Source organism: Crinia signifera, chromosome 1, assembly GCF_055691185.1.
Source record: "Crinia signifera chromosome 1, ASM5569118v1, whole genome shotgun sequence".
NCBI lineage: Eukaryota > Metazoa > Chordata > Amphibia > Anura > Myobatrachidae > Crinia > Crinia signifera.
In genome coordinates this window covers 432,806,962-432,830,889 of record NC_139217.1, presented here as the reverse complement: position 1 = coordinate 432,830,889, position 23,928 = coordinate 432,806,962, and the positions used below count along the sequence as shown (strand labels likewise).

Below are 23,928 nucleotides of genomic sequence, written 5' to 3'. Positions count from 1 at the left end.
TGTGTGGCCATGTGGCCTATTAAATTGTTATAATCATTTTTCTTATATAAAACTGTGAAGTCAATCCAACTGCCAACTGGTTTTTTACGAATTTTGAATTTTCAGCGCTGCAAACCTTTGTTGTTCTGTACGGCTGCCGGGCTGTGGCCATCCCCTCCATGATAAAGTACTGTGTGCGGCACGGCTCCCGTGCAGGATTTCACCGTCCGGCAGGAGCCGGAGTGTGTGAAACCGGCCTATCGATGCCTGCTGGAGCTTGGTTCCCGGCGGCGGCAGCAAGGCTGCCCGACCCTCCCTCCCTGCGCCGTTCCCGGACAAAGTATAGTCCGGGATCGCCACCTGTCCGGACACCCGGTTTAATTACCGGACTGTCCGGAGTAATCCCGGACGGTTGGTAACCCTACTCTGACCACAGGTGATGATGGCAATCCTACATTAACAGGGAAGCCCAGGAACAGAGCATTTTCTCCCTCATTGAGAGGGTCAGGGTATGTTGTCATCGAAGGTCATTCTTAGTGTCGGCAATGCATAAATGTCAACCACACCTACGCCGATACATATTCCCCAATCACTTCGTATGACAGTATGTATCTATTCTGTATGTGCCACACAACAAGCCGAGGACGCGCACATGGCTACTCGCGGTCACGTGTCGCTGACGTCACGGCGGCTAGTCCTTCCCGCCCTGGATTGTATGTTGTATACAGCGGTCTCACTTTCCTACCAGCCCGGGTCACGTGACAGCGGCCGGCAGAGTCAGCACTGGAGTCGTGGCTGCAGCAGCAGCAGTAGTAGTTGGCGGGCGGGATGAGTAATACGGATAATGTACCCCGGGAGCTGGACTGCTTGTTGTCCCTGCAGCAGCAAAGCGCCGAGCTGGAGAAAGTGGCCATGGTGGGGACTCTCGGTGACCCGCCTGTTCCCGATGACCCGCCCCCATCTGCCATGAGTCCGGTTGAGCTACTGAAGTGAGTAGAAAGAGACCCCTACCACAGCCAGAGCGTTGTGCCTACCTTCATGTATTTTGTAGTTAAATCATACCTCCCAACATGACCCTCTCCAGGAGGGACACATTGCTCTGTTTCTGGACTTCCCTTATAATGTATGATTGGCAATCATTAAATAAGGGAGAAGTCCAGAAACAGAGCAATGTGTCCCTCCTGGAGAGGGTCATGTTGGGAGGTATGGTTAAATGATACGTCCTTACTGTCAGTGCATGCTGGGACTTGTAGTGCCTTCAGCATTCCTCCCAAATGCAATCGTTGTAGCATTGCTCCTTTATTTTTTATCGTGGCTATAGGTGTCGGGTTTAGCCACCACCAAACTAACGTATGCAGAACAAAAACTCCTATTTGAGTGCTCATATGGGAAACCTTTCTATGCTAGCGTTGGCTGTCAATAACGCGAAAATGGAATAACAATTGAATAGCCCAGTTGGGGGCCATCATCTACTGGTTGCTGACAATACGACAATTGAATACCTGTTCTGGACTTCTCCAAATGCTCTGTGTTTAAATGTAAAGAAAGACTTAAAAATCTGTTAAAAAACAAAACAAACCTCACTAGCAACAAAAAATAGACCTGGTTCCCCTGTATTTTAAGAACAAGCACCTCACTAGCAAGGGGTAATGACAGCCAGGGGATAAACTTGATGGCAATCCCCATACCAATGCATCATTACCCCAAATAGTAAGCCCATGCCAGGAATTCCTTGGGAAGCTGGGACCCTCTCAATAAAGGTTTCCCTCTTCCAACAACGGCAGTGTCTAGGGGTGCCGGACGGGTTCCCGACAGTCGGGATCCCGACAATCATTTACCCGACGTCGGGATCCCGACTGTCAAAACGCTGACAGCCGGGTGCCCGACGGCCACCCGCTATTTTCCCTCGTGGGGGTCCATGACCCCCATAGAGGGAGAATAGAATAGGTGGCTCGCGTAGCAAGCCACCGTGCCCGCAGCGTGGCGAGCGCAGCGAGCCCGCAAGGGGCTTTTTTGCACTCGCCATGCTGTCTGACTCTGGCCAGTCGGGATAATGACTGACGGGATCCTGACTGTCGGAGTCCCATACCACACCCGTGTCTAGATCCCCTTCAGTTTTGACAGTTTGGAAGGGGATCTAGTCCCTACCCTTCTTACTGTCTCCAGTCAATGACTTAAGGCCCCCTTACACTTGTCCAACTTGTCTGAGGGACAAGTTGGACCTGATTGACTTGAGATTTATCATATGTGCATGATGATGATCAAACTTTTGTTTAGGCCCAATGCGCAGGGGGACGTGCATTGGGTCCTACAGCATCAGGCACATCAGATTTTGACAGATAAATTGGCCCAATCCATCTGAATTGTGTCAAATCTGACAAAATCTCACAAGTGTAAAGAGGCCTTTAACCATATTGTATGTACTCCGCCATGGATATCCTAAAAACTCACAACTGGGCAGGCATTTACATGCCAGCTTCTAATACGGACAATCAGTGTATCGCCTGCACACACAGCCTGATGTGTCAAAGTATGATATCAGCCACCCACTGTGTTTCACAGCCGATGCAGGATATCTGAAAAGCGTTGTCCCCAAACCTTTCCGTGGCGCACACTGGCCAATAGTTAGAGTTCCTTGATGACTGTGTATGGGAGTGATTGGTATAGAATACTATGCAGCTTTTATTGGTCTTGCATACCAAGATGCGGAAGCACAACAGATCAGTTATGTTTTATACCTTCAAAGGAAGATCTAGTAAGTCTATTTTTTCTTTATTGTTTTGGGAAGGCTAAGTAACAATTACCCATTATATTAATAATTTATCCAGATTACTTTACATTTTAAATGCAAAGAGTAGGAAAAGCGCCCACAGTTAGGAAATAATGCTCACGTATTGTACTTCCTTTTCAAAGTCCAAAAAAGTTTTCTATTTCTTTCTCGATGGGATACATAAAAAACAGAAGGGAGAAAGAAAACACAATGTGTAGTCCTGTTTCCAAATAAAGTTCTAATTTTTGGGTTTATGGGCCGCACAATATTCCCTCCTTCTTTCCCGTGTTGGTATATCTTTTATGGGTTCACCACGTTGTCCGATTATATATAAGCTTCGTACATGTATGCTTACATATATCAGGTGCTTGAAACACACATCAAGGTATCTTTGTGACAAGTGTTCTTACTTGTATGCTTACATTCAACTATGTGGGGATTCTCACATCAAGGTATCTTTGACCAAAGACGCACTTAAAAGATAGCAGCACCGCACCGACGCGTTTCGACCCTCAGGTCTTTATCAAGGTGCCACCTTGATAAAGACCTGAGGGTCGAAACGCGTCGGTGTATTGTGCGGCCCATAAACCCAAGAATTAGAACTTTATTTGGAAACAGGACTACACATTGTGTTTTCTTTCTCCCTTCTGTTTTTTATGTATCCCATCGAGAAAGAAATAGAAAACTTTTTTGAACTTTGAAAAGGAAGTACAATACGTGAGCATTATTTCCTAACTGTGGGCGCTTTTCCTACTCTTTAAATTTTTACTGTTTATCTATTACCCAGGGAAGGTAACCCCTGGGCAGGTTAGTGCTGCCCTTTTTGGCGCCATTGTTTGTATTCCATCTTATTATATTACTTTACATTTTAGTGGAATCTCTATAGGGGATGCAGTCAGCATGCCAGCGTTCAGTATACTGACGCCAGCGCCCTGACTGCCGTCAAAATACCAGCACAGAAACTAATTGATTAGGGTGCCGATGCTGGAATACTGACCTGATCGGTAAGAATGAGAGCTAGGTTTTCTCCAGGCACTAGCAGGGGAATTAGGGTTAGGTTGAGGGGGCCATAGATGTCGTCATTACTGACAGATTTTGAAAGATCCACAGGTGGTATTAATGTGTGATTCTATAGGGGTGTACACACCCTTCGATTTTGACAGGTTTTCGATTCGACTTTGCTTTATAGAAGCAAAATGGAATCGGAATCGAATGGTTTTTAAGATGCTTTTTTTTAATCTGCATTCCATTCTCTAAATCAAAAAGAAAAATAGACTGTGCATGCAAGGAAATATCGAATTTGATCCAGTAAATGGAATGTGTACACTGTGCCTTGAATGCACATCGAATTTTATATAGAAATCGATAACGAATGCTAAAGTGCAGATCAAATGTGAAATCAAATGGAACGCAAAGGCCAAATCGAAAGAGGGTGGATTTGGGCAAATCGAAAGTAAAATCGATGCTTGTATACACACCTTTTATAGGAATTTATACATGGATGCGATTCCCTGAGAAGTGGTGCCAGAAGACTGCTCTCAGGTTTGTAATTGAATCCTCTATAACAGCGGTTCTCAAACTGTGGGTTCTGACCGTCTCAGCATGGGGTGGTGACTCCATGTTACTGACCATCAGGCAGATAACTTTTCAGCATGCACACAGCGTCTATTCTTCGGTGCAGAGGATGAATACAGGGGCGTGGCCCTCATTTGCACACGCTTCGTCCGCATTTACATGGCCATGGCCCCTTTTCCCAGCGCTCGTGCGGTGTGTCCCTCTTCTCAATTTGAGAGGCAGCTATGCACCCGTCATGTGATGACCTTCTGCAGTAACTTGCTGGGGTCCTGCCATTATTTTTATTGTCTGATGGGGTCCCAGAGCAAAATAGTTTGAGGACCTCTGCTCCAATCAATGGGCTTCAGTCATTACATTTACTGATCAATATAAAGGTGCGTACACACGGAGCAATCTGATCGCTGGCAATATATTGCTCAGCGTCCCGTTTTCATCAGCGACTAGAGATGGTCGCTGATGAAAATGACACACTGCTGGGAGAAGAGGCAGGGGAAGTCGCTGGTTAGAGGAGCATGCTCGTCCGACCAGCGACTATTAGCGCTCAACGACCAGATTGCCAGCGATTTATACCCTTGTGTACACAGTTTAAGGCTTATATGTCTGCTGAGCCTATAATCTCCTTGCCAAAATTCTTCATTATACTGTAGGTAGGGGACTTTATTGCTCCATTTAAAAAAAAAACATTGTTTATGGCCCTGCTTTTATAAGGGTATTTGGTAACAAAACGGTAAGTTGCCATGGGAACAAAATTTGAATTCAACTTTTTCACTGTGAACAAATTGAATAGCGATCCTTACATTAGGTCACTGGCTGAGTATCAGGATCACACTGTATTGTGGCCAGCTTTACCTGTATTAACATTGTCAACTTGTATTTTAATAGCAATGAATTAATATTTTATTTTTTACTCTTTTGTAGACACTGCCAACAGTTGACAACGTGGAGGTGTCAGCTCAAGAAAAGGGTTGATGCAGGTATGCTGTACAATTTGCAGTCAGACACACTTTTCATTGAGCTCTCTAACCTGCACAGAAAGCAAGGGAAAACGAATTGAAATTTATTTTTTGCTTTGTGACAAAAATAAGCATTGCAACGGAGCAGATCTCTGTAGATACACAAAACTAGTTTCCCCAACATACTACATGATAGTAGATAATTCAGTAATCTTAGTTGCATATATCTGCAGAAGTATGGTAAGCATGGCCAACGTGAAGGCTTCTCTGCACTAATCACTGCTGTGATGTCTCGCAGCAATGTATGTCCATCCGATCCCCATTGAGCTGCTTGGGACCTTCACATATGGTCTTTTCACGTGCGATCAAATTCCCGGCTGCCGAGAGCACATATCTCTGGTTCTGATCTGATGGGCACAGGGCCGCGCATCGGATTGGATGTCAAAATACATCTGATGTGGGCCATTTTCATCCGATCCATTGGAATCGGATGAAAACAGGACAAGGCGGACCTGTGTATGGTGGACTTAAGATACAGACCAGTGTGCTAGAATCACCAGAGCAGACAGTGATACCCCAGGCAGTAAAGAGGAACTGCATGGGTTTTAAAAGGTTCAAGATGCTAGAATGAACACTATACACACACAACAAAACATTATGTACCAGATTCCATATTCATGTCTCCTAGTACTGTCTGAACCTGACAGCAGTTCATAAATTACATGTGGGGAAGCACGGTGGAAGAGTGAGTAGCTTGCTACCTCACAACACTGATGTTCTGTGTTTAACTCCTTTCTGTGTGGAGTTTGTATGTTCCTGTGTTTTGCTCCAGTACAAAACATACTTGTAGGGTAATTGGCAAAAATGTCAAAATGTTATAGGGACTGTAGATTGTAAGCTCCACTGTGACCGGGACGGATGCGTTCCAGGGCTGTCTGTATCTCATTCCTGTAATACAGACACAGTTTACCTGTATATTCCTTACACATCTAACGATGTTCATTTCTTTATTTGCAGCTAAAGTTTCTACAGCAGATATTTCACCTGAATTACTTACAGAGGAAAATCTGACACAAATGTACGTAATATTTACTATTTCCTTTCTCTATATCAGTTGCTACACCTGTCTGTTATCTGGGTGATATTTTTCTATGCTAAGAAATGTAAAAAAAAATGTTGACGTTGCAAAGAAATGTATTTGTCTAATTGCTGCAAAGTACACAGACAAAATTCTGACTTTTTTTTTTTTTTGTTCAGAATTAGAAATCTAAAAAAAGATGTTGACAAGCTGAGGACTACATTCCACAACAAAAGACTGGTGCTAGACAGGTAAGATTGACAATTCCATTTGCACTCACATTTCTACCTTTTAGAATGTCAGAAAATAATGGGGCAGAGGTATTATGCCTTAACCCTTTCAGGTCCAATGTTTTGTCAGGCTCAACAGCCCTAGCGCTAGTAGCAAATCCAGTGGTGAGCCACTTTAACATAAGAACATTAACATCGTTCAACATTCAATGTCGACAATTTTTTAAATAAAAATTCCAATTAATTTAAACCAGACTGTTTGAATCGCAAAAAAAAAAAAAATGTAATTGCACTGCAAAGGGTTAAAAAAGATATAACCGTCCAACCAATCAGTCTCTAACTGTCATGTTATAGGCTGTGTTTGAAAAATGACAGGAGCTAATTGGCTGGATGTTTACCACCCTCCTCCAGAAATCGGGTGAAAACTTCCCAAATCGTATGTGTATTACATCCGATCCGATGTGCGGTCCCGTGCGCATCGGACCGGAGTCGGAGGTCAGACCGGCAGAACATAAGATAAATCGGACCCGCAATGTATCACATCCTATTCCGTCCATGGGTGTGTGCCAGGTGGCTGTGGTGCATGAGGTTGTGAGTCAGAGTCCTGGGTGTGACATGAGCAAAGTGTGAGAGTTAAATGCAAAGGTGCAGGCCTCCTCACTTCCAGATGTGATGGCCGCTAGGTGTCCAGTCAGAAGACCTGATGCTGTTATGTGGGTTTAGGTGTATAGAGAAGAGCCAGATCATATACTGTTCAGTACTCTGCACAAAAGTGTATTTAACAATAAAAATAAACGGGTTTTCTTTCCAGAATAAATATATCTGATGTGATGCATGATGAGATGTTTGCAAAGACCACAGAGGCAAAGTAAGTATTGGATACACCTACCTTCAGGGGCCTTATTCATATTTGTACACACATGCCGACTCTGCTGCGATTTCTTCAGGCCGCGGACGCCGCCCAGAAAATAATCTGACATGCCCTCGGGTCCGATGTGCGGTCCCGTGCGCTTCGAACCCGACCAGGTGGTCGGACCGGCAGGCCGTCTGACCACCCGTTCCTCCAGGCGGCGAGGCGGGTGGGAAGCAGGGATGCATGCAATCCATTACAACAGATCGCATGTGTCCCTGCCGCCGGGAAGGTCCCGGCGGCTCGCACTCTGTCGGGTGTCCGTACACTGCTGCGAGACGTCACAGGCAGTGTATGGGCACCTTTAGACTCACCTTAGCTGAAATTTACTCCGAACTCAGCCCTTTTGCAGCAGGGTCTACAGTGTCTAGGCAGACAGTCAAAAGGTTGACATGCAGTAGGTCGACACAGGAGAGGAGGTCAGCATGCACTAGGTGACACCTAAAAAAGGTCGATATGCAATAGGTTTAAAAGTTCAACACAAGCAAAAGGACATGGAAAAGGTCAATGTGTATTTTTACAGGGTATTTTTTGTGTCCATGTCAACATGAACCTCCAATTGGTGTAATGCATACCCTCGCTTTGCCCCTGGTGCTACGCTTTGCTTGGCACATTTGACTGTTCCCAATTGTAGTCCGAATGGATGCCAAAGTATGAAAGAGTCTACAAAAGTAAAAAAATTGGGAAAAACTCATGTTGACCTATGGACTATCTTAGCTAAACACTGTAGACCTTCCAACCACTGCTTTTGCAGCAGACTATCCAACAGACACTCTGGTTACTGGTGCAAAGAACAAAAGTAGAAGTAACCCTAGTAAGAAATATTTTCTAATTACAGTACCGTGACTGGAAAACACAAGACGAGATTATAAAAAATGTTATCAAAATATAATCACTTATAGAAATTAGTCGTTTTGAAATCTAAGTATACAGTGGAGAAACTGGGTTTATACTATCTGGAATTTAAATGGGTAATGTCCCCTCATATAATCATATGACCTATTCAATGTTGGCTGGTATTTACTATACAATGGGTATTCAATGTTGGCTGGTATTTACAATACATTAATGTTGGCTGGTATGTACAATACTCGGCCAGTACTTGCTCTATCCCGACTGTTTTCGGTCTTTGAGACCCACTTTGAAAAGCCGAATCTGCATTTGCAGAAACGGATGCTAAATTTGCAATTAGAGTCTGGGGTACTTGTGTACAATCACGACTCCCACGATGTCCATCGCATAGCAAAAAATCGCATCATATGCGATTTTTAACAGAAATGCATTGAAATTAGTATCAAACATGTTCAATGGCCCCCAAATGTAATTTTTGAGGCTGTACCACCCCCACTATCAACGCGAACCCGAAGCGTGGCGAGCGGCTGCGGTACGCATCCTACGACCTTTTCAAACCCCCCACTATCCACGTTGGCGTGGAGTTGAGAATAGAAAGTGTGGCGAGCGCAGCGAGCCACCGAGCCTGAAGCGTGGCAAACGGACACTGATACCTTCACAGGTATACGCGTCCCCTCGCGGGCTTCACAGGTGTCCGCGCGCCACGCTTCGGGCTCGCTGCGCAGAGCCACACTTTCTATTCTCAACTCCACACCGACGTGGATAGTGGGGGTATGAAAAGGGGTACTTGTTTCCTATCTGGGCGCCCAGGTTTTCTACGTACGGTACCGTAATGAAATCGGATCTCATCGCATCGTACACATACACGATATTGAACGATGCGATCCGATTCGATTTCCCATAGGAAACAATGTGAAATGGTTAAATTTAGCCAAATTATCATAGGAACAATAGTAAATGGGCCAAAAACACCCCTGAACATTGAAATGTCCCCCCAAAAGTAGTTGACGCCACCCCGCCATCAACGTGAACCCGAAGCGTGGCGAGCGCAGCGGTACGTGTCCTCCGACCTTTTCATGCCCTACTATCCACTAGGGCGTGGAGTGAGAATAGAATAGTGTGGCGAGCGCAGCGAGCCACCGAGCCCGAAGCGTGGCGAGCGCACGCGGATACCTTCACAGTTATACGCGTCCCCTCGCGGGCTTCCCAGGTGTCCATGGCGACGCGGACACCTGGGAAGCACGCTTCGGGCTCGCTGCGCTCGCCACACTATTCTATTCTCACGCCCTAGTGGATAGTAGGGCATGAAAAGGTCGGAGGACGCGTACCGCCGCCCCTCGCGGGCTCGCTGCGCTCGCCACGCTTCGGGTTCACGTTGATGGCGGGGTGGCGTCAACTACTTTTGGGGGGACGTTCCACTGCTCTGTGGGTTTTTTGGGGGTTTCTGGCCCATTTACCATTCTTCCCTATGCTGATTTGGGTAAATTGATCCATTTAACATTGTTTCCTATGGGAAATCGGATCGCATCGCATCGTTCAATATCGTGTATGTGTACGTTGCGATGCGATCAGATTTCTCTACGGAGAATAGCATGGTGCGCAATTAACTTAGCGGGCGCCCAGATAGGAAACAAGTACCTGAAAAGGTCGTAGGACGCGTACCGCTGCGCTCGCTTCTGGTTTGCGTTGATAGTGGGGGTGGTACAGCCTCAAAAATGACATTTGGGGGCCATTGAACATGTTTGATACTAATTTCAATGCATTCGGATGCATTTCTGTTAAAAACGCATGCGATCGAATCGCATGTGATTTTGTAAAAAAAAATTGCTTAAAAACTGCAAAAATCTCATCCCATCACATGCCACTACATATGGCATGCGATGGGAGCCGTGAAAGTACCGAGTCCATTTCCGTGCAAAAAAAAAAAATGGATTTGTGGATACACTTCTTTTACGACTTAGAGATTATTTTGGAAAGTCGTAAAAAAAAAAAAATAAGATTGAATGCTAATTCGATCTGTTCTGCACGAAAACAGACAATATTCCGAAGAGCTGAGCTATTTGCCGGTATTAAATAGACACTATGCCCAATTTGCAGTGACCCAGCATCATCAATTAATGTATAGACCTGATTTTTGGAGGCATTGAAATGCATTTGGAACCTGCTTTGCCTCACTTTACATTAGATTGTTTACTGTTTTATAAAGTGTTTTGTTTGGCGAAGTATGCGGCAATGCTTTCTCCAAGATTGCAGTTTGTTGCATCTCCTTCACTGATGGCATATGTATCTTTTTGTATTATGTAAAACATAGAAATCAAACCTAACCTGAAAAGGGAAAAAAGTAGCGCTCCTCACAGTGACTGTAGAATGAAGTGCTGTCTACTTATTACTGAGCAATACCACTTCTTTCCATGTCTAGCTTTCTGGATCTTCTGTTTCCAGAAAAGAGTTTATACACCTTCTTTATGCAGTAAGGACTGTGGGGCAGATTTATTAAGCTCGGTGAAGTGATAAAGTGCCTGGTTTTCATCACCGACCAATCAGCTCCTACCTGTCATAGTTCAAACCAAGCCTGTAACTTCACAGTTAGTAGCTGATTGGCCGGTGATAAAAACCAGACACTTTATCACTTCACCGAGCTTAATAAATCCACCCCTGTATTACTAGGTATAAGGAGGAGCAATATTTGAGAACTCTTTTTCTATATTTTGGGAAAATCTAAGATTAATTCAATATGAACTGTTTTTTATAGGGTACTCAGTGAGGTGCTGGACCACAGTGCGAACATTAGCACTCTCATATTACAGTCACAGAAGGTAAGTCTTTTGGGATCAGGGTGTGCTGCCTTACCAATGCCGGTTGGCCAAGTATCTTGTGTTCTAGGATTTGCTGATTCTTGTGTTTGTTTTTTTTTACCTTGCTTAAGGAAACAATTTATATCTGGAAGGCTGTTTTCAAATGCTTTTCCTTAAATCCAACCAGGCAGTTATGACACTGTTACATTGTTATTTTGGCATCTATAGATTATATACAATGGCCCTTAGTCAGATCTGATCGCAGTACAAATTTGTTCTCAAAATGGGAAAAACCATGTGCACTGCAGGTGGGGTAGATGTAACACGTTCAGAGAGTGTTACATTTGGGTGGGGTGTGTTGAAATAAAAATCTAAATTGCAATGTAAAAATAACGCAGCCAGTATTTACCCTGCACAGAAACAATATAACTCACACAAATCAAACTCTCTATACATGTTACATCTGCCCCGTCTGCAGTGCACATGGTTTTGCCCATTTTGAGAACAAATTTGTACTGCAATCAGATCTGAATATGGGCCAATGTTCTAGCACAGTATCTTTCAGTCCTATTCACTGGCTGCTGTCTTGTGATTGCATTTTGGCCATCCCAGTGTTCTCTCAGCTATTAAGACCAGGGGTGACCAAACCTGTCCCCAACATCTACCAACAGTTCATGACTTTCAGGCAACCTGTGGATCTATGGGGTGCTGCGGGGTAGAGGGTAAGGCATAAGCCTGTGCCACAGATGGTTGGCAGTTTTAGTTTAATGCAAATTGGGTTATTGTTTTTTTACTGTGCATGCCTATAACATGAATTGATTGGGGTTGGTAGCAGCGACAGCGCTTACCTCTGGGGAGGGGGGGGGGAGGGGAGACTACTGCAATGCTGTGTCTCTTCTCCCCCGGAGTAGTGGGTGTCCCTATGCTCAGGTTAGTCTTTCCATATTACCATACAAATGCAATTTGGAGCAGCAAAATATAGCAACAGCAATCTCTAGAACAAACACAAGTATATTTGCGTCCAGTATGTCTTCTAGTGATGTGTAGATGTACAGTCTTGCAGTCAATGATTGCTTACTTTTAATGGATGTAATTGAGGAACAGGATAGTGCCAGTGAAAGTTCAGGCTTAACCACTGCCAGCAGTCACAGTGCCAGTACAAAGGGGGGGGGGGGGGGGGGGGGGGGGGTTGGGGGGGGGGGCAGTAATTGGCTTTGATTCCCTGAATTGTGTGCCTAGAATACTAGTTTTCCCCAAGTGGGCATTTCCCTGAAAAGAGTGGTCACTCTGTGGTGCTTCCACCACACTTACAGGGATGCTGGGCTGCCCCCAAGGTCTCTCTTCGCTGTAAATGGATGTGTTAGATATAACTGCTGCGGCCGCAGGTGGAGATGGCGGCAGGCTGCTTCATCAGGGAAGCAACATCCGAGCAGTGCACATCTTACGATTTTAAAATAGGGGACACAAAAAAGCAATGACTATCTCATTGCTATGACAACAACACCTCCCCCCCTTACAGCTTTGATAAAAGCCCCAATTTCTATTTAGAAGGAACCAGAATTGCCATGCTTCATCACACTGTTTTCTTCTAGGAGAATCGCATTTTGGAGGAAAAACTGATGGCAATCAGACATAAAAGAATGGGTAAACTCTTTTTCAACTTTTTAATACTATATGATCGTTGTGATGTGTGTTTGGTGTTACCTTGCCAGGTTTTGCATTAAATATCAAATTTTTACATGAAAACCAGTAGGTGTTACTCTGTGTGTTGTCAGGATTGTTGCATCCTGCTGTGCTCATGATACTTCCATTGTCCGGTGTTCCTCTTTCTGTCCTGTGTTTTTATAAATCTCTGATCTCTTATAAATTTTGCCCAGATCTGTCACTCTGTATAACGCTGGGCGGAGTCCTAGTGACAGACAAGGGCTATAACCTATCAGCACAGCCCCTTGCCAGATAGCCCCTGCCCAATCTCTCTTCAGGAAAAAAAGCAGCACTGACCAGGCAGCTGCAGCAGCATGGCTGAGTTTACATGATTCAGCCTGTCCCTCTGTCTTGTGCTCTAGGAGATCCCTGGTGTCTGGACACACGGGGATGGGGATAATTTATTATTATTATTATCGTTTATTTATATGGCGCCACAAGGGTTCCGCAGCGCCTGACAATACATAGATGAGCAAAGAACAACACAAGAAATGTTGTGATTTACAATACAAATGCAAATTAGGACAAGGACATGGGAAATAATAAAAAAAAGACACTGATGCAATTATAACAGTGGCAGAGATATATTCTAAGAAAAGCACATGAGGAGAGAGGGCCCTGCTCGTTAGAGCTTATATTCTAAAGGTAAGGGGCAGACAAACTGGGGTGGCACAGCTGGGAAAGAAGCGAACATAAACATAGGGTTAGGATGGGAAATGGTTAGATTTTAATGAAGAAGTGGGTCTTGAGTGCCCATTTAAAGTTTTGTAGGGAGGTGGCAAGTCTAATAGGGAGGGGTAGAGAATTCCAGAAACGGCCAAAGTACTGGAGGCGCGAAATGGAGTAATTAATTAGTTTGCAGGAGAGGCAACGTGCATTTGCGGAGTGGGCAGGTGGGACTGTAAACAGAGACAAGGTCAGATATGTAGGAGGGAGAAGAATGGGTGATGGCTTTGTAAGTGAGTGTAAGGAGCTTGAATTGTATTCTGAAGGGGAAGGGGAGCCAGTGCAGAGCTTGTAAGAGAGGGGAGGTGGACATAGTAGTTTGGAGAGGAAGATGAGCTGGGCAGCAGCATTGAGGATAGATTGGAGTGGAGAGAGATGTTTTACAGGGAGGCCAGAAAGTAGTAGATTACAGTAGTCCAATCAGGATATGACTAGTGAGTGGATGAGGGCCCTTGTAGCATCCTGGGTGAGATCGGGTCTGATCCTGGAAATATTTCTGAGGTGGAAACGACAGGACTGTGAGAGATGCTGAATGTGTGGTTTAAAGGAGAGAGAGGAATCAGGAACAACGCCAATGTAGCATACTTGGTGGCTAGAGGAGATCGTTGTTCCATCAATAGAAAGTGAAATTGTGGAAGGTGAGGTTATGCGGGAGGTGGGAAGATGATCAGCTCAGTCTTGGACATGTTTAGTTTAAGACTAAAACAATATTTGATGAAAAACTGGCGCTAATGGGAAGCAGCTATGTTAATCCTCTGGAGACCATCCACTTCTCCAAAAATATAGACAATCGGGTAAATAAATATTAGGACCCACATCCATACCACATTTTGATGAGCTAGAGAGAAGTTTTAAAAGACCTTTTGGTGTACTCAAAAAGGGATTTTAAAGTAAGTGTCTGTCTTGGAAGGGGAGGATCATTTAACGGTTGAATTAAAGAAACTGCTATGTGAACTCGAGACAGGATTGAAAAGTAAGTGTGGTTCCACTGACCCACTAAGGAGTTTCACCTGTCTTAGAGTGTCCAGTTCACAAGCAAGTTCTGAAATTAGCGCTGGTTATCCTAATATTTATTTACCCGAATGTTTAGTTTAAGAAAGCGCTGGGACATCCAAAAAAGAGGTAGTGGAGAGACAGTTAGAAATACGAGTGAGGAGGTCAGGAGAGGAGAGGTAGATTTGAGTATAATGGCAGCAGGTGCTGGTGCTGCTGCCCGTGTTGTGGTCCTACCACACTGCGCTGCTGCCTCTCCCCTTAATGCCACTGCCGGGCGACGTACACCTGCATTTCCCCGCTGCCGTCAGCGACACCTCTCCCCTTAACACCCCCACTGAGTGACATACAGGGCATGTCCGCCACTGCCACCAGCTACACACCGGCTTCTGGATGCTTGCACCCTGCCAGCTCCACCCATGGGTGTAGCAAGAGCTTAAGCCACTAGATGGCACCCAATGGAAAAAGTCATTTATTGCTATGTTTGGGCACGCACCGCCATCGGCATAAATACTGTTATGTTCTGTCATTTCGGTGGGCTGGTAACTAGCATGCACTGTATGTATATTTATTCCTTCTCCATGATGGCCAATTACAGTTTTGTAGGAGCATTCTATATATTTTTTCCCTGCCTATAGCTCAGTGTTTTTCAACCATTGTACCGTGAAGTTGTGAAGTGTGTCGCCAGAGATGCATGTGTAACTGTACACCCTGGGGCACTCCACATTGAAAACAGTTGGCATTGGCATAAGGTGTGTTCTGCAAGCAGATATGCCTGGAACAGACTCTGTGCTGTACTTTGTCTTATTTGATATTATTGTACTTTAAGTGTTTTTTTTCTTTAGTCACTAAAATCCAGTTAACACATGTCGTCATTACGGTCTCAGATGTATATGGCAGGTGTGAATGTTTTCTTTAAACACCCCCACTATCCACGCCACGGGCTCGGTGGCTCGCTACACTTTATAAAATCAACTCCACGCCGACGTGGATAGTAGGGGTATGAACAGGGCGGGGCTCACTACGCTCGCCACGCTTCTGGCTGCTGTGGATAGTGGGGGGTTTGAAAAGGAGACATTTGCCTGTATGAAACATGGAGCACTGGCGTCTCAGACAGATGGAGCGCCTCTCCCCCGGCGCCCGCATGATTACCTTCTCCGCCAGCGCAGGGGATGGTGGTTACCGGCGCTGTGTGGGAGATGCTCACTAGGCTTGCCCGGGACAGAGCTGCCTGACTCGGATACTACGCTGACTACGCAGGGCTGCCGCAGAGTCACTACGCTAGGCAGCCATTGGGCCTGCCACCGTGAAAATACACAAGTACCTTTCCTTCTATCCCGGTGCTTCTGGGCTTACCTACAATATAGGCATAACATTTTCTTTTCATACTAATTTCCCTAGATACATCCCAAACTGTTGTGCTTAGAAGAAAACACACCTAACCAGCTTGTCTGTTATTTACAAACTATGGCTAGAGACTCTAACTACTGCCCTTACCCTCCTATGTAAAAGCCTGCCAGTCACAGTTAGTGAATGATGTACAAGATGAACATTGGCCCAGAATATTTCAATATACATTTACTAGCTCATCCTCTATCCAAGTTTTAGAAGCCCAATATAACATTCTATCCAGGTGGTATAGGTGTCCAGTTCACGTGCACCAGAAATTTCAATTATATCTGATCTCTGGCGATGCAAACGAGCACAGGGCACCCAGATACCTATATGGTGACCATGCCCAGATTTGACAGATTATTGGTAGAGCATTAGGATATTGTCAGTGATAATTACTGGTCTGCCCTTACAAGACACACCACAGCTCTGGCTGCTTAATGTCATGGATATGCCCAAAAAAATCATTATTGTGAAATTTAATGAATGCTGCCGAGGCTTCTCTGTCCTGCAACAAGCACAAATGGGGAAGACTGTATTCATTCTGTGGTGTTGGTAAATGCCTAAGGACAAAGTAGTAAATTCACCTCCATAGCCTCCCCTGTGGGTCTACCAAATTGGTCATCTTTCCATCTATGCAAATCTAAAATTGATCCTCATTCAATAGAGGAAGCATGGTTGGGTGCCTTAGATCAGTGATTCCCAACCTCGGTCCTCAAGTACCCCCAGGTCTTCACACAGAATCATAGGTGAGATAATTAGCTCCACCTGTGATCTTTTCAAATGTGGTCTTTTCGAGGTTGAGCACCACAGCCTTAGAGCACTGAGGTTTGGGTTCAATTCCTGCCAAGGTCCAAATTCTATTTGTATGTGCTTTCTGTGGATTCTGACAAGAAAAATGAAACCTTATGTGTGTGTTTGTTTACCACATTGATACACATTAATAATGTTGTAAAGTGCTGCAGCTGATGCTTTATAAAAGTAATGTTTATGTGCTAATAGAACTTTTTATATCCCGATTTTAATACATTTTGGTAAATACACTGTCACCTCGCCTATGAACTACATGTTTGTGGCATTGTACTGCTTATTTACAAATGTTTATCTTTTTCTACCACGGCTGATAAAGCTATTGCTGAGACTACTGCCACAGTGATGGCTGAATTTAAAAAGAAGCAAGAAAATCAGTTCTATTACCTAGAAGAATCCAGAAATCCTAAAATAAAAAGTTTAAATGCACGCCTCGCGAAGGAAAAGGATGTCATCACAGTGGTCCAGAATGTTTTCCAGGTAACAGAAATGTGCCTCTGTAGCATTCATGTGACTATTGCCTGATTCTGCCCTTTGTTCTCAGTATAAGATTTATTATGGGTCTTCGGCGGGGAAAGCCAAACAAGGTTTGAAGCAAACTCCATTTTTGTATGTCCTGGATCATCTACCATCGATTATTTCTGCTTTATCCACTAGATGACACTGGAGTTCACAGTGGGGAATAGAAGGGTGACTACCAGGAGCATGGGCACTTTAAGAAATTAAAGAAGTGTGGCTAGCTCCTCCCCTTCTACTTCCCCTTCCCAGGTAGTCTTAGATTGTGCCCTGCATGAGCTGCGCGCTTGTTTGCTCTCAAGGGAAAATAGAAATGTTATTTTCAATTATTTTTTATTTGGTTCTACTTTTACACTGAGGACAGACGGGCAGCTTCTGCCACTTCCTGTCTGCACCAAGGAAGCTGCCAGGGGGACCTCAGCACCACTGCTTGCGGTTTGCGCCAGGGTCTCTGGTTACAGACGCTGCTGCATGCATTGTGCGTCGCAGTCCTCCAGCCATACCGGCAATGGCCAGTACAACAGTTGTCAGTTCATCCCGGCTCCCTTTTAGCTGGGGAGTTCGGGCAAATTGGTGCACCGTTCAAGGGAGCAATGCTTAGTGCTGCAGGCGCCCTGCTTCCCCTCACAGGTCACGTCCACCTTAGCACATGTGCTCTGAAGTCTGCGCAGGGGTCAGGACCTGATCTGCTGCTGCGGGCCTCATACGGGATCAGCTGGCTTCCCATACAGTCCCAGGATCTGTGAGTTACACAGTGGGGACTTAGAAACCTTTTTAGGAGAGGAAAAGGTTTCTGTTTCAAAATGGTAAGTCATAGCGCTCCTGTGTTATATGCCATAGATAGTGTTCCCGCTAGGCTTATTTTGCAGGGCGCTGCGCCCTGCCCCTTTAAAAGCTGCTGAAATCCATCCTGCCCGTTTTTGTCTGCCCTGCGCCCTGTACAGTTAATATGCGCTGAGAAATTACTGTCAGTGTCCCTCCCCGGCCATTGCTGCGCCTGTAGTACCCGCCCGCTGAGTGTACACACTGCTGACTGAGCGCGGCAGCTTGTTGATACTCCCCTCAGCCCTGCAGTCTTCAGCTTCCATAGCCGCGCTGACAGGCTGCTCACCTCTTATGTGAGCGGCTGTCAGCTCTTCCAGCACGCATCCCTCCTCCCCCTTGCCTCGCTGCTCACCACTATGGAGTGTGTCCACTTTCTCACTCTGGTACAGGCTAGATCCCCTTCCTTGTCCTGCTGTTATGATGCAGCAGCAGAGAGGGCTCCCAGCACAGTGAGACAAGGGGAGGCTGAGAGCAGCAGCACATATACGTAGAAAGTTGCCCCGGAAAGCTGCTGCTAAGTGCTACAGAAAGGTAGCGTGTGGGTCCGGAACAGCCGGGACTCGGGAGAGCAATAGGCGGCAAGTTCAAAAGTTAAAGCATTGATCAGTGCGATGTGCACTATGTGATCAAAGCTGTGACTGTAGCAGTGACAGGGGCAGCCTGCATTCCTCTGGTATACCCTCACTGTTCCCTTGTCCTGTTCAGTGATTTATTACTGTCCCAGCAAGCAGACTCTTCATTAACTTTGGATGCAGGAAGTAGCTGTACTTTACTGCATAGTGGTCTGTACTGCTGCTGCTGCTGCTGTGTATGTAACATCTTAGTTTCCGTGCAGTTTACTTTTAATTTGAAGGAAATAATATGTGGGTTATTGTGGGGGATATAAAATAAGTTTTTTTACTGTAGGGGAAAATGATTTTGTTTTCTTTAAAGGAGGAGTGACCTTAGGTTTCATTTGCGTCCAGCTCCAATTAACCCCTTCAGTGGCAATCCAGAGAATTTTCCGGGCTGTGCCTCAGTGCCCAGTCTGGCAAGCCCGGAAAATTCTCGGGATTGCCACTGTTTGGAGCCGGGCAGCGCTGCGGAGTTCACTCACTGATCTCAGGCAGCTTCGCGCTGCCCGGCTCCCTCCTCTCTGCGGCGCCGCCCCCCTCCCCTCCGGGTTTCTTATTAAAGTTCCCGGCGCCGGCTTATGACAAGCTGGCTGCCGGGGACAGGTACGTGGCGCAGGTACGGGCAGCCGCTGATTGACAGTGCAGCGGCGCTGCCTGGACCCAGGGAAGTAGTGGTGTTTTTTTTTTTAAAGGGAGCGCTCCCCATAAAAAAACTCTCCCAGTGGGGAGCGCTCCCAAAAAAAATCCACCACTGAAGAGGTTTATAAAGATTTATTTATTTGCACTGTTGGTTGAGCAAGGGGTCTCCGATAGTAGCTCGTCCTGGAGATCATTAATGTAATGTGATGGCAATAATTCCTTCTTTGTCCGCCTCAGGCCATGTGCCCCTCTCCCTGGGCAATAAGCAATTACAGACTACTGTGCTTGAGACCAGCCCATGCTGCTTGTTGCCGGTACGGTTAGGGAGTGTGGGGCAGAGCTGGGGGGGCACCTGTCTTGGGTGCCCTGGGCACCCCAAGGGCTTAATCTGGCTCAGCCAACTGCAGGTCATTTTCTACATTTTAAATGCGCCACCTCCCAGGAATTAGCATGGGTGCCAGAAGGTGGGGTCAATGATTGGCTACCAGGCTCAGGAGCTGGCGCCATATTTCAAATAGAAGCTGGGTGGTCATGCAGTTAGGGGGGAAGTGATCTCTGCTTCTCCTCTCAATAAGGAGGCTGCAGCAGAAGAGGCCAAGCCGGGGCGGTGAGTGTTGCAGGGAAACTGCATATGTGTCACTGCTGGGGGGCATTATACCGGTGTCACTGCTGGAGGGCATTATACCGATGTCAATTATGTGTGTCGATTATACCGGCAGCATGGCACTACTGGTGGCACTTTGTCTAGGGCGCTACTGTGGGCATTTTTGTCTAGGGTGTGTGTCGGGGGGAGGGGGGGTGCCCTCCTGATTGAAAAATGTGCCCTCCCGATTGTCAAAAGAGCAGTACTGACTTTTGACAGCCTCCTTTTTCTAACTCTCCTCTCCAGTCCTTTTTAACCCTTTTTATATACCTATTGCTCCTTTATTGTGTGCATAGTGGGTACTGTGTGGGTGTACTATGGCAGGCAGGGCAGGCGACAGGGGGGTCAAAGGGGACACTCGTACTGGGCCCCAAAGCTTTGCAGAACTCAGGGTCTGTAAGCATGACTGCCTAATCACCTGTCTGGCTACCCGTACTAATGAGTTTAATGACACAACACACCAAACCACACAACGCACAATGCTGTGCCCTCCCATCTGCCCTTCCCTATTATATTGCATTGTGAATATTAATTATCTGTTTATTTCTATTAATAAAAAAAATACATTCAATATGCAATGTAATAACAATCCGCGTTTGGTGTTGGGGGGCCTCAGAGATATCAGTGTTCCGGGCCCCAAGATTTCTGTTGCCGGCCCTGATATGGCAGGAGGTAACTCGAAGGCACCTTGCAAAGTGACCTGTAAGTGATGTAACAACAAATGTACACTTCAAACAGAGGGTGCTGTTATATTTGTACAGAACCAGCCCCCCCCCCAAGCAGGGGATACCTTCATGGTCCTCACAACTAACAGAGGTTATTTCTCATTTATCCTCTGAATTGTCAGCCTCACAGAAAGATAGGGATCCCAACAGTAGCACAGAAATGACAGCTGCTCCTTATTTGTAATGTTGATGCTGTCTGTTTTCAGTTTCTGTGCAGTGAAGGGTTAATTAAAATGTTGTAAAGGTTGTTCACTTTCCTAATGTACTGTATGGATTATAATGCAAGTGGTGAAAATGTCACACAAGAGTGTGCCCTTACCTGACTCATTTATTTGTTTTTCAGAGATTAATTATTGCCAGCGGTACCAACTGGGCAGAAGATCCGAAACTAAGAGAGGTGGTCCTCAAGCTGGGACAAAGTCCAGACCAATTTTAGTAAATCGACCGTTTTCTACATCCAGTTTGTCAAAATGTTTTATTGGTTTAACAGATGTATATGTACATTTCTTAAATGGAGTTTCTGCTTTTATATAATGTATTCTAAAATGTTGTAACCTAAAATAAGAATAGTGACATATTAGTTGCTTCAATCGTTTCATGGCTTATATTACATTATCATGTTCACAAAGCAGTAAGGCAATATATGAAACTGAAGATTACGCAGCCAGTGTTGTGTTCTGCTTATAAAGATCCTGAAACTAGCTCACTTCTAATGTAGACCATCTGTTAGAGAATACACAGTGGGCTGATGGCCTTACCTGTTTAGGGTGCAGAGGACTGGCAGGAATTATAATGCACAGTGCAGATGTCAGATTTACAAATAATGCCTTGTGTTTTTGACGATCATGATATATGGAGATTAAAGACCATATATTGTTTTCAGTACTTCATTCACCCCTCATGTAGGTGCCATGGTCTTAAAGCATGCAGACAAGAAGTGGGAATTGAACATGGAAGGTCATTAAAGTCTTATCTACTTGCTGTAAATGCTGTTTAAGCACTGTATGCCCCCAAAGAAGTGTTGGCCAGTCTCACTTGATGTTGGGTATTTTCATATGGAACCGCATCGAACTAGGAGATTAATATGAAGATATCAGGATTGGTTATATCTAGGCAAGATCAAGGCCTTCCTATCTGGTCACAGGTAAAGTGCTCGTTTAGACAACAGAGTGAGCCACAGATGAGAGAACCCTACTCTGGAGCTCATCGTCAAGGCCGGCAACATAAATGTTCTCTTGGAACTCATTAAAGTCTGAATCTGTTATCGGCGGATGAATGCTTTTTGTTGTGTCTTGCTATTTGATAAAATCCTATTTAATGGTAACCTTGGTTATTATTTATTTACAGTTTCTTATATAGTGCAGCAGATTCCGTTGCATTTTACAATTATAGACAGTGATAAAACAAACTGGGTAACAACAGACAGACTTGGAGGTAGTAGAGCCCTGCTGCAAGCTTACAGACTATAGGGACATAGGAGGGAAACACAAGGACAGGCACCAGTAATACAGTAGCATAGCAGTCCCACCATATTGAAGGTTCAGAAGTGTAACATTTGTTGCACAAAGGCTCAATAAAAATACAATCAGTTCACGGTGTCATCATTGCAGTTATGTACATCTGGGGGAGCCATAACATGGACAACAGCAGTACCATACGCATTAAACCAGGCATGTCCAACGTTGGCCCTCCAGATGTTTTGAAACTACACGTCCCAGCATGCTTTGCAATAGTTTTAGCATTCTCTAACAGCAAAACTGTGTCAAAGCATGCTGGGATGTGTAGTTTCACAACATCTGGAGGGCCAACGTTGGACATGCCTGCATTAAACCATTGGCAATTGTGTCTGCTCTGCAAATAGTGAAGATAAACCACTAGGTGCCATTAAGTACAATTTTTAACATTGCCTTTCCATCTAAGGTTGGCTACACTCTGTACGGTTTCTCTATGAGTATCATGAGTACTAGTGCTCAAATGATCTACCGCATACACACTGAACAATATAATTAGCAATCTTGTCCAGTGATGTCACCCGCCCTTTGCTCAGAACCTGCAGTTTTTGCCGATCTAGTAAAATTTTGACTGCATGTTCAGCTCACAGGAGTGTGCAACGTTAACCCCTTGAGTGGTATGCCCGGAAAATTTCTGGGCATACCACAAATGAAATAGGTGCGCGCCAGTGGTGTTCAGGTGTGCACCACCTCTTGAGCCCCCTGCTACATCTCCCAATCACCTGTGCTCCGGCGTACGCCAGAGCTCTTCTAAACCCTGCCGCTCCTTTAGCCGCCTGCTGCCGTTCATTTTGAAGCAATGACGTAGGCGGCAGGCTCGGGAGCACTCAGGCGCCCTGTGAACCATCCCAAGCCTGCCGCCTGTGTGATGGGGCAGGGGAGCAAAGGTGAGGGGGGGCCTCCTAATGATTTGTGGTGGGTTTTGCTGGGGCAGGGCAAACCTGCAGGTTTGTCCTGCCCCAGCAAAACCCACCACTCAAGGGATTAATGATTGAATGCATACACACAAGGATGATATGCACTATAATAACAAATATAACGTATACCCAGCTTAAGCCAATGTTAGTAGAATGTGCCACACTCAGTGGATCCCAAAGAACCCTTTACTATAAGGAACAAGCACTCAGGGCTGTTGAGGTTTCCATGTTTCTGTTATACATGCACTTGTCAATTTGCTAACATGGTGATCATGTCACCTTCTGTACCTCCACTTCTTGCCATTGGAAACTTAAATGAGCGCTTCATGGTCTGTGTAATATGATGATCTGCTCTGTGGTGTTCTTAGCCGACACTTTCCATCATTTCCATGAAACCTGCAGGAAACATCTGAAGTTGATCTCCTGTATTGTCTTGTGCTCAGTGGCCCGGTATACAACCGCATGGCATACCAGCACTGAGCCATGCTGGGCTGCCTGATGGAGGACTCGGCCCCAGTCCCCAGCTGATTACAGCTGGTGCCAATCTGGCGGCAGGGTCTACCTTAGTGGTGCATAATGTTTATAACAGGCACTATGGTGTAGTACACTATATTTATGAATACGCCCCCTTTACCAGGCTGTGCGCCTTTGGTGTGGCCATAAGTTCAACCTGCAATTTTTCATATCCAGACTTTAAACTTCCCACTGTGTATCTCACAATCTTTGCATATATGCATTACTTTACATGCCATTGTTCTTGGAACTGCTATC

The 23,928-nt window shown here is 45.4% G+C and overlaps 1 protein-coding gene across 1 annotated transcript; it reads left to right on the top strand.

Annotated features, from left to right (window-relative positions):
• The first annotated feature begins 692 nt into the window (after positions 1-692).
• On the top strand, positions 693-22,271 carry CENPH (centromere protein H). The gene is made up of 9 exons (XM_083152875.1): positions 693-968; positions 5,243-5,298; positions 6,295-6,355; positions 6,535-6,606; positions 7,397-7,453; positions 11,100-11,163; positions 12,735-12,786; positions 17,087-17,247; positions 21,073-22,271. Exons 1-9 carry the CDS (start codon positions 808-810, stop codon positions 21,163-21,165), a joined length of 777 nt encoding a protein of 258 aa, XP_083009001.1. The 5' UTR covers positions 693-807; the 3' UTR covers positions 21,166-22,271.
• The last annotated feature ends 1,657 nt before the right edge of the window (positions 22,272-23,928 follow it).

Bases quoted from the DNA above. Each gene is read 5' to 3' on its own strand.
- CENPH (XM_083152875.1), top strand. From the start codon at position 808: ATGAGTAATACGGATAATGTACCCCGGGAGCTGGACTGCTTGTTGTCC. The intron at 6,607-7,396 runs GTAAGATTGACA...TTTTCTTTCCAG, and splicing joins AAAAGACTGGTGCTAGACAG to AATAAATATATCTGATGTGA. The intron at 12,787-17,086 runs GTAAACTCTTTT...CGGCTGATAAAG, and splicing joins AATCAGACATAAAAGAATGG to CTATTGCTGAGACTACTGCC.